Genomic DNA, 11,483 nt, shown 5'->3' with positions numbered 1-11,483 from the left:
TACCAAATAGTTACTTTGACTCATTATAAGGCAAAGACTCTACTGAATAATTACTTTGATCCTTATTCTTTTTACCTGGAACATTTTGACTCTCAATGTTTAATTTTAGGTTAAAAATGCCTTTATTTTGGAATATTAACCGTTTATTAACAATAGGTTTTCACCTATGGAGAGACTTTTTTACCTCAAAATAAAACATTAAGGGTCAAAATGCTCTAAAAAGAAAAATATGAGTAAGAATGACTATTGTGATAAACATTTAGGGCTATTTTTAACAGTGCGCCAAAATGGAAGTACTGAAATCAAGGTGAGACGAAGAGAAAAAAGGTCATTGGTGGGACGGTCATATAATGATTGGGCATATACCGTAGAGAATAATTTCCTTTTTCTGACACATGCTGGGCCCCAACCAATGGGATGAGCCCTCTTTACAAAATTCTTATCCCAAAAAAAAAAAAATACACAATTATCTCTCCCGTTGGTTATTTTAACGTAAACATGATTACCCTACATCTTTACCTCCTCTGAGGAAATTTCCTATAAAATGCCAAATAGAAGAAGCTCATACATTTACATGTAGTATTTTTGTCATTCAAGAAAGAAGGAAAAACACAATGAATGTAGAAGAAGAGGTGGAGCGACTCAAGGAAGAAATCCAGAGACTTGGCCAGATCCAACCTGATGGTTCTTACAAGGTTCCATTTTTCGATCTTTTCTTTATTATATCTCATCTGGGTTTTTCTTTTTATGCATAACTTTCACCATTTCTTTTATCTGGATCTGGTTCAAGCTCTCCTTTTTGTTTGTCCCATTTTTCCTCTAAAAGCTGATCTAGCTAATACGACTGACAAATCTGTTTATAATTTTTTATATTGATTCAAGTAGTGTAGTTTGGGAAGGAAAACTGCTGAAACATTTATTAATAATATATGTATGATCAACATTCAAACTAACATGTTCATCAAGCTTGTTACAAATTTCACTGTCCGGTTGGATTCGCCTAGGACTAGTCCGAAATCGAAACAGTTCCCCGTTTCCTATTGTAGAATCAGTGGCAATCTTTGTTCTACTCGATCCATTCTGCAAAACCAATGAAATATACAATTTTTTTTTTGTAGTTCACGAGCTAATATAATTCCGTTATTCCATCTGTTGATTTCTTCTAAATTCAAGTAAATAAGCTTCGAAAATCTTATGGAAAGTATTTATATCCAATATTCTTATCTTAATCTCCTTGTGAATATCATAGATGGCTACTGTAAAACACCTATATCAATTCACCATGGCATATACATTGCATTGAGATTTGAAGTTTGATGATGATTGGTACCCTTCTTGTTTTAAGAATCTTATAGGCTTTTTTAAAGGGTTAAAATTGACATACTTGACGTTGTTTTAGGCATGTTCACATCATCTGACACTGCAATGCCAAAGTTCCATGATTTGGGGTTTCCCCATTTCAGTTTTTTGACATTTATGTTGCTACAAACTATTTCTGTTTTCCAGCAAAACTATATAATATCCGTTTGTGATGTGTTCAAGGTCACATTTGGGGTGTTATTTAATGATGATCGATGCGCAAACATCTTTGAAGCACTAGTTGGGACACTAAGAGCAGCAAAGAAACGAAAAGTTGTTACATATGATGGTGAATTATTGCTCCAAGGAGTTCATGACAAAGTGGAAATTACACTCAAAGCTACTCCAGCCTAGAGCAGCAACTAATGCAGTTCTAAAAAAATAAATTGCAATTATGGTTTTGCAGCAAAAGTTTGATGGATATTCTATGTATTCTTTTTTAATGTTAATCGTGTTTTAAATCTTGTTTCAGCATAAGTACATGTACTTTTGAATACTCTTCTATAAGATTTCCGGTGTGTGTATACCTAGATTTGTATGTGTTTTCTTTTGGTTATGTTCAAAGTTTGATGTCTTCATCCATTATTTGCTTTTAATGGCATAAACTGCACATGAGTGGACAACTATAAGCCAAAGGAGAAAGAAATGAAATGAAAAATTTTCAATTGGGCAAACATTTTAGGTTTGAACGGAAAAATATCCTCGTGAAGGGCAAGTGGGGATGAATGCATGAGGGTGTTTCATAAATGTCAAAGCTCCAGTTTTTTATTTAAAGTTTCCGAATTCAAATCTCAACAAAGGAGAGCGGATTTATGGGGAGTGAGTTACCACTATTTGTGTAATGAAATGTTTGATGGACCTCCAAATTCCAATTATGTTATCTAGACTTCAGCATTAGTGTGGATACAGGCAGATGCTCTGTTATCTATAATGAAGTTCTTATACCTTCCCTGTGTACAAATATGTCAAGAACACGGGTATTTTTAATAAAAATGAATAGTTCGAATAACGACACATTATAAGTATAAAAAAAATTAAAAGGTATTTTAATAGAGTCAGGAGCTGACATCTTTCTATTTAGGATAAAATTGAAATACTTGAGAGAGAATATCAATTACCTGAGATGCCAATTATTGTCTATGCACAAGGTAAGGGTAATCTAAATCTTCACTAGAAGAGATCAATCATTCAAAGAAATATCAGTATTGATGTTTACTAATACGTACTACAAGTTCTGGCGGAAAACACATCTTCGATACTAAAAACATATCAATGCAGGATAAATTTTTAGCACAACATAAAAGTCCGAACTTCATAGCATAAAATTTTCTTGAAAAAATCCATCATATGAACAACTTGATCAAAAACATCTACTTATTTTATATGTACTCCAACCTAAGGGTTTATTTTCAACTAAAGAGTTCCATCACAATATTTCCAAGAGAACGATATAAGAACGTGTGAATCATATCCTTTTGGGTGCTTATATGTCAGACACCTACTACTAAAATTGTAATAGAATATTCAATTGAATTGCACTTTTGAATTGTGAGAATGTAATAGGGTAGCAAGAACATAGCTTAAAATGAGGCCTTTGTGGGTGAAAATAACAACATAAGAGGTCATGGACCCTCATCACCAAGCCAACCAACCATGGTAAATATAAATTCTTATCAGTTATTATAAAAGAAACTCAAAACTAGACAGTAGAAGTATATGATAGAAAATAGTGATCTCCATAAGACATTCGCTACAGAATGTTTTGTAAACGATTAGAACCAAATTATTGTCCCGATGAACAGGGTTTGCATAGATGGATAGACTAGGGTACACTGCTTGAAAAATAAAAAGGAGAAAAAGCAGTTAAGTAGGTAACAACTTCAAGTTTTTCTTCTCCTTTTGTGAAAAACATTAGGTTTAAATTAAAAATTTCAGCGACCAGTGAGGATGAATGCTTGTAGGAGGCTCTGAGCCGCCTGGGTTTGATCGGGTGTCCCAGATATAACAACAATCCTGTCACTTGTTCCTATTTGAGGTTCATGCACTATGACCTTGGCACCAGAGATCTGATCGATGTACACCAAAGGAAAAGTTGATGTTGATTTAAGATTAGATATCTGATATCTCATAGATATTGTATATTGATATCAATAATGGTATCAAGGTTAGGGAAGATACTTCAATTTTTTTGTTCTTTTAATTTGCTAATTCTTCTTTTTTTGCATGCATGATAAACTGATAACCCAAAAGATGCACCAAATTCATTGTGAGCTTTCAAACATATTGAGAGTTCTGATTTTGTTTTTGTTATTGTAGAATTCAAGGTACAAGGCTTGTTTTTAACTGTTGTACATTTCAGAATTTGAACATGCTATTTTTAGTTAAGACTTTGGATTATGTTCTTAAATTGTTTCCGTAATGGCTACATTTTAGCTTTGATTGCCCTTTTAGTCTCACAGTCATGTGGTTTGATTTCTGCTTTTCAGGTTGTGCTGTCTTATGTTCTTCATTAAGTTCTATCAAGAGTTGATTTGCTTAGATGGTTTTTGCATAATTCTTTGTAGAATTAGGAGCAGAACAACTCTAACCAACTAAATACTATTTTTTTTCAACAATGCCAATAAAATAGTGCATGAATAGTTGGGAAAAAAATAATTACCTCTCTTAAACGAGCTAGATTGCGACCATTCTCCCCATAAACAGAGTCGATAACATTCTCAGGAACTCTAATCTCTACGGTTGTATTTGTTACAATAGCAGATCTGTTTCCACTGCAAACAAAAGAAGAAAGGACCATTACTTATATTAGGCCTCATATAACACCACTAAGTATGGCAATAGAAGATCAACGTCAATTACTGAGCCTAACTTATTATTTTTCCAGCATACAAATTTTTCAGTAAGCTACCAACCTGCCAAGTTCTAGTCCACCTCTAAATGAAGTCAATCCTCTTCCACCATCTGTGATGCCCCTTGGATTCAATCCAGTAGACGTCTGCAATTAAAATCCAGCTACAGTTAAGTAGAACTATTCAACAATTCAATTAAAGCACATATGTTCATCTTCATATGTGAGACTAAGGTTCAAATATGTACACACTCATCTAGGAGAATGGAAAGAAGCCTACCTCTGACGTCCACAATCCTTCAGAACGAGGGAGAGATCTGAGCTATAGGAATGTCCATAGGGATTTGTGCTATCCGTCGCCAATGAAGTATGCCGACTAAGACTATGAGAAAAGCCGCTTGATGCTTGCAACTCAAGAGGGGAATTATCCAACAGTCTTTCGTAAGGACTGGTCTCGATTAAAACCGAGGAACTGCTTTTTGCTTCGGCAGTTTTCAGTGAGATGGAAAATAGGTTATCTCTTAGTTTACCAGTCACATGATACATAGCATCTTTTACATTCATATACCCTCCTTGAATCTGTTTAAAAAAAAATACCAACAATTAAGCAACTCATGCCTTATGAAAGGCCAGAATCATATAATTTTTCAAAATCTCTCACAATAAGAGTAATAGAATAAGTGTAAATGCATTTGCATTAAGGAAATATAGGTCTTTCCTGGGCCAAAATCAGAATAAGTTGGAACAGAGAGGAAACTGGTTATAATAACTGTTGTCATAATTCATAACATGAAATGTTTTTCGGACAATTTATATTATAAACAAATCATGTTGTCATGGATTCCTTTTAACTCCAACAGCTACAGTATTAGAATCGTTTGTTCAAATTTCTAGGAGATAACTCTTCAATTGAAAGTTTGGAAAGCAAAAAATTTTATCGCTTTTTTGTAAAAATTTCTTAAAAAAGAAGCTTGTTTTATATCAGTAAGCCTATATATAATAATTAACCAAAGCTCCAGCGCACCTGTACCACTTGATCACTTCCACTGACACACTTGGGGACCTGGTCAGTTCCCAAAATCCAAATGCTGGTACCAGTCACTTTACGCATTTCAGAAATTGTTGCCCCTCCTTTTCCCAACAAACAACCAACTTGGCTTGAAGGAACTACGAGCCGGGCAGTGACATTTGAACCCTTACCTGAGCCTGAATCTAGATCTTTTTCAATGGAAGCCTCATAAGCTCTTACAAAAACAAGGACAACAGCCTTTTGTGCCGGAGAATATTGTGATTCCGGGTCCTAAAAGATATCAAGTCAATGAGGGCATATCAGTGACAGCGAAAAAAAAAACTTTAAGCAAATGTATAATGTCATAGAAGATCAGAACATGACTGACCTCTGATGCAGTAACAGTAACCAACCGTTCATCACAATCAGTGAATGTAGCTCCAATGGCAACAGCAGCTCCTGTATCACTTTGAAGGGCTTTAATAGTTGCACCTCCCTTTCCAATAACACCCCCAACCCTATCATTGAGGCAAAGAATTTTGAAAACCACTTCCTGCTGCAATGTTTTAGTATGCAAAGGAGAGGCGTTCTCGGACTCCCGAGACAAAGGATGAAATCTGCTGGCATAACTGGTAGAGCCACTGGGTACACTAGGTACCAGGAAACTACGCCGTGAAAGATGATCTACTCCAAAATCAGGTAAATCCTCATGTGAAACCTCAATATGTCTATGAAATGATTCTTGAGGAAGAACACCAATCGATCTGTGCAATGGGTCATGGGTGACCACCTCCATAGGTCCATGAAAAGTCTCTCGAGGAAGTGCCTCCATAGCTCTGAGGAAATGATCCTCAGTGTGCAAGTCAATAGGTCTGCGCAAAGACTTCTGAGGAACTACCTCAATAGGTCTGCGTAAAGTCTCTGGTTGAACTGGTCCAGTGCTCTTGTTTTCGCTTACCCTTGTTTTATTGACAGAAGGACAATCTTGGAGGCGGTATGAGACAGCAACAAGCGCTTTCTTTACAGCTAAAACAGACCCTTCAATCTACAAAATATACAGAGGAACAACAATGAATATTTCTTTTCGTGAATAACAAAAAGAAAATAATAACAATAATGGGCAAACGCTTTGGAAGTTTCCCACTTTCAGAATATTTTCATATTAAGTACAGTGATTCAGTGCTACTGGTTTAATTCATTGACTGACAATAAAAATCCATAAATAATTACCATGATAAGGCGGCCACATATTACTTGTTATCAACAGCCTAATAAACCAAATCTGTCTAAAAAGTACCATACAACTAATGTATCCTAGGTTTTCAAATATAGAAAATTTCCTGAGCTGCTTAAATGCTCACCTGAACTAGGAAAATTAAAAATATAACAGATAGTGTGAAAGAAAATCAACATTTTTAGAAGTAATTATGAAGTCAACAAACCCCAAGACCAAGGAATAGAAACCCTAATTAAAGTACTCAATACCTCCACAATCTCCTCCGTAGCGCTGGCACAAGCCGGTAGCTTATCAGTCAAAATCCTAATTTTGCTCCCAGTATCCTCTCTTATCTTCTCAACTACTTTGCCTCCTTTTCCTATAACACCCCCAGCTTGCTTAACCTCCGCCAACAACCGACAAGAAACCATCCCCAAAGCCGCTCCATTACTCTCAGCGGCCACCTCCAATATCCTCTCGAACACCTTCAATAGAGCTTCTTGCGCCTTGGACACTTCAATTTCCTCAACTCTACCACCGTCACTGTCGTCGTCGCCTCCAAGATGTAGCATAATCTTGGTGTCAATAGAATCGGGCCCTATAATGGTAATAACTCGGTCGGGGCTTTCGGTCGGGGCATCCTTTATCCGGATCTTAGTACCGGTAGACTGTTGCAGCTGCTTGATGACACTACCTGACTTTCCGATGATGCCTCCGACACGGGACACGTGGCAAAGGAGACGGAAGGCAACGTGGCCGGGAGGGGTGTGGAGAGTAGTAGACGGAGGTTTGGAACGCTTGGAAGGTCCAATAGAAGAATTGGGTGGGACGGGCATGGCTCGCTTTACTGGTGCAGAGAAGAAGGTACTGCCCATAGCAAAACTAACTGGCGCAAATTGAAACAAGACGGAAAAAAGGTCAAGAAAGCTTTATGGGTTAATTAATCAATTGATTAATTAAAATTGGCGTTTCCCCCCCCCCCCTTGTTGTTTTAGTCTGCCTGGAAAGAAGATAGAAAATTCAGAAAAGAGAGAGAGACAGAGAGTGAGGTTTTGGTCTGGAATTTGAGGCCAAAGCGAGGGGTCTACGGCTACGGCCTCAGATTATACGCCGTCGTTTTCAAGCGGAATTGTTGGCGGGTGGATTGTCTTAAGAGCCTTTGGATCCAGCGGTATGTATAACGCGTTGTTTGTATGCGTTAATTTTGCCAGACAGTACTAAAATTAGTCTTAAATTTTAAATCATTCTAATTAAGTCTATAAAATATTTGTATGATATTTGTTAAGACTTTTATTAACCTAATCATCAAATGGTCCGTTCAAAACTAACTCAGATTTAATGTGAAATATATTAAGGAAACCGTGGATCAAATTAAGCATGTAGGTATAGATATATCTATTGTGTTCATAATTTTAGCATAGTACGAACTAGTGGTTAAAGGAATAGTTATTATTTCTAAAGGTTTTAAGTTTAAGCATTAATGACTGTTTGAATGTTCATTATCAAATAATTGAGAGTCTTCAGAATAGATGTTACTCTTATAAAAACCCTAAAATAATAAAAAAAATAACTTTAACATGGTGTGTTAAAACATAATCTTCTTAAAATTACGGTTAAAACAATGTTTCAAACCAACTGCAAAAGTTAGGATTTGTAGATTGTTGAGTTAATCGATTGACGGAATTGACCAAGAGGGGGGTGAATTGGCAATAAAAATTTTGGTGGAAGCTTTTGCAAAAAATTAAAACTATTTGCACAGCGATTTAGAGTGGTTCGACTTTCTCAACCAAAGTCTACGTCCACTACCTTAACTATCCACACTAAGGATTTTCCAACAAATTCACTAATTTGTTCTTTCTTTTAAGGACAAAGAGTAACCGTACAACTCCCTCAAGAATTATACCCCAAATTCTTGAGCACACTCTTTCCCAAAGAGAAATACACAAATTTGCAAACTTACAAGAAAAAACCTCACAAGGTAGATTGTTTGCACAATTCTAGAACAAAGAAAGAACACTCAAGAATGAATACAATTGAGTACAAAATGGTGTTCTTGAAAGCAAAATGAATATTGAATGAAAAATAGGCTTGAATAACTCAAACTTGATGTTTAAAGCTTTCTCTTTGATTATCTCTTAATTGTTGTTTCTTGATGTTGATCAATGGCTCCTAAGCTTGTTTAAATACACCTTGGATCAATTCTGAACGTTGGGGATCATTGGTGAAGTCAATATAGTCGTTATAGTGTAATTATCAATTAATAAAACAGTTGGGAGCATGTGTGCATCGATGCATACACAAGGTGCATCGATACACTATGTATAAAATTTAAATATTTCGACTGTTATAAGACTTAGTCCATCGATACACTAGGGGTGCATCGATGCATTAATTATATTTGATGTTTCAAACAAGCCAAGAGTGCATCGATGCATGGTTTGTGCATCGATGCATAAAATGCATTCGAAATGGGGTGTGCATCGATGCATTAATGAGTGCATCGGTGCATAAAATGCATTCGAAATGGGGTGTGCATCGATGCATTAATGAGTGCATCGGTACATCCCTTTATAAAATTGATTTTTGGCTCGTTTTTTGTTCGAAATACTTTGTGAAATTTGTTTCAAAAATACTTTAAGTTTAAAGCACAATTTTACACTTTAGTAAGGATTGAAATTGATCTTTGAGAGACTTGGAGTAATATTTTGATATTCGAATAATTGTATCGAATATACTTAGAAAATCATTTGTAAAAAATCATTTATCTTAATTTGTTATATCGAAACATCAAAAATGTTTTCAACAAGCTCCTCCTTTTTGATATAACAAAAACACTTGAGTAATTTTAAGATTTTCTTTTAAAATAATTTTTGAAATCAATTACTCTCCCTTACTCTATTCTGCCCTTTTTGTTAAATCAAAAAGACTCTAAAAACGTTTTAAACAAGTCTTGAATAAATTAGTCAAATGATTTTAAATAAATATAGTTTAAGTTGCTAAGATCACAATCAAGAGAAAGGTTAGCCATTAGTTTCATAATTCAATATTCATAAACAATGGTAAATTGGTCATATTACAACTAATATGTAAATGGTGCAAAAACGAAATAAAAATTAAGCTTAAAAATTCAAACAAACCAAATATATATATTAAGTTCAAACATCCAACATCCATAATATTCAAACATTCAAACATCCAATCCAAAAACATCAAAAGTTTTAACAATCCAAAATATTAATCTGAAGTTCAATTCAAGCAAACTAAAGCAGAGCAAGGCAAGGTATAATCCATAGGAGGATCAGGAGGAGGAGGGTATCGTGCTCGCATCTCGAGTGTGAGCAAATCTAAACGATTGTTCATCTCTCTAGCCTCTATAGTAGTGAGATAGGACTCTATGGATACAAACCTCAAATCAAACATCTCTAAGAATAATAAAAAATATGGAGGCGTTTGATCCTCTTGCTGTGCCGATGCATCTTCGGATGTTTCATCATTAATATCGTCGATATCTTGCATTAGTTGCTGAAGCTCCGGATCATCGTCCGCTGCCGGTGGAGGAGGAGCTCGTGAAGAGCTAGCTCTCGGAGTTTGCTCAGTGGGTCGATAAACCTATTGACCCGTTTCCTTATCCTTTTTCCATCCCGATTTCTTTAAAGAAGTGAGATTAATTTGGTTCTGAAGAGGGATGGGAATATCAACCGATACCTTAAGCCCTAGTTTGATAAATATATTAGAAAGAAGACAACCGTAAACTAAAGTTTTAACATTTTTAGAAGGAATGGCGTTTACGGTATCGACAAGCTCACCAAAAATAATTTGTGGCAAATTAATTTTCTTATTATGTTGAATACAATGTATCCATCATAAATCTATGACCCTAAGGGAGGAGTACCTACCTCCGGATGGTCTAAACCACCAAGAGATCATTAAATGAAGGAATCGTTCGTGGTGAGTTCGTAAGGTACTAACACTACCCTTAGATTGATAGGGAGTTGCCACAATATCTCTTTCATTATCTATCCTATCATTATCTAAACCAAAGACGTTAGCGATTGTGTCTGAGTTGATATAAATTATTTGACCTAAAAGGTAGGATCGATATAGTTTCGGATTGACGCGCATTTTAGACACATATCGCATTGAAATAGAAAATGTGGACTAATTGTTGATAAACAATTGGTCTAATTTGGCACAATTTATCAAACTTCCAAGATCGAAGGATAGGAAGATATTCGAAGTTAATATCCTCCATTGCTTGAATAGAAGGGATACGTTCTTCTCGGATTTTGTATGATTGGAAATAACTAACGAACCTATCATATAATTCATCTCGACGACGACCTGGTTGGTTGAAGCAAGAATTAAGGATAGTTAATTTTGGTTCGTGTGGGTTTGGATTTTGTGATGGAGGAGGAATGGGAGGTCGGTTTTGACTCGAGCTAATCGAAGATGACCTAGGACGTTTAGGATTTGACATGGTTTAAGAAATCAGAATATGTAAGGTAACCTGCAAATTTGAACACATATATGCAATATAATCAATCCCAAAACTCAAAAGAGTCCGCAATAGTCAAGGTTCTCTAAACCGAATCCTAATGGGCATAGTTTTGAATAATATTTAGAAAAAAATGTTTGAAAAATTATTTTGAAAAAAATGTTCCAACAATAATATGTAATTTTCAAATAATGTAATTAAATCAAAAACATCAATGAAAATAACCATTTTCAATTTTTTATTTCGAAATTCAAAGAAAATTTTGAGAAAATGTGTATTTCTGACGAAATTGATTGTAGAATCTAGTTTAGAATCATCATTTAATCAATGCCCGATATAATGTTCATCCTAGAACTCAAAACTAGTTCTAAGTTCAAAAATTTATAAAATAGTAGTTTTAGAAAAATACCTTGAAGATTTTTGTATTTAAGTGAGATTGTTGTTGATTGCACGAATTTAATGATTGTAGCAGGATTTGGAGTTGAAATGCAAGATAATTCTGACTTAAAATTTTTGATTATGAGTGATTTAGAGAGTAGGGGTTGAGAGAGGCTTG

The 11,483-nt window shown here is 35.2% G+C and overlaps 2 protein-coding genes across 3 annotated transcripts; one reads left to right on the top strand and one right to left on the bottom strand.

Annotated features, from left to right (window-relative positions):
* The first annotated feature begins 562 nt into the window (after positions 1–562).
* LOC120144874 (costars family protein) lies at positions 563–1,923 on the top strand. Of its 2 annotated transcripts, none has more exons than XM_039158836.1 (2): positions 563–695; positions 1,507–1,923. In XM_039158836.1, exons 1-2 carry the CDS (start codon positions 615–617, stop codon positions 1,711–1,713), a joined length of 288 nt encoding a protein of 95 aa, XP_039014767.1. In that variant the 5' UTR covers positions 563–614; the 3' UTR covers positions 1,714–1,923. The 2 variants fall into 2 exon arrangements, with proteins under 2 accessions (XP_039014767.1, XP_039014768.1); XM_039158837.1 differs by having other exon boundaries at positions 567–695; positions 1,543–1,923.
* A 1,208-nt stretch (positions 1,924–3,131) lies between these two features.
* Positions 3,132–7,466, bottom strand: LOC120144873 (KH domain-containing protein HEN4-like). The gene is given in 8 exon segments (XM_039158835.1): positions 3,132–3,425; positions 4,019–4,130; positions 4,272–4,354; positions 4,488–4,520; positions 4,523–4,786; positions 5,232–5,507; positions 5,605–6,261; positions 6,702–7,466. Coding segments are annotated over 8 exon segments (2,166 nt in total). The 5' UTR covers positions 7,308–7,466; the 3' UTR covers positions 3,132–3,290.
* Between the last annotated feature and the right edge of the window lie 4,017 nt (positions 7,467–11,483).

The sequence above is a fragment of the Hibiscus syriacus genome, unplaced genomic scaffold (assembly GCF_006381635.1).
Source record: "Hibiscus syriacus cultivar Baekdansim isolate YM2019G1 unplaced genomic scaffold, ASM638163v2 tig00110890_pilon, whole genome shotgun sequence".
Classification (NCBI taxonomy): Eukaryota; Viridiplantae; Streptophyta; class Magnoliopsida; order Malvales; family Malvaceae; genus Hibiscus; species Hibiscus syriacus.
Note: the sequence above shows the minus strand (reverse complement) of the source record. Positions and strands in the feature narration are given on the sequence as shown.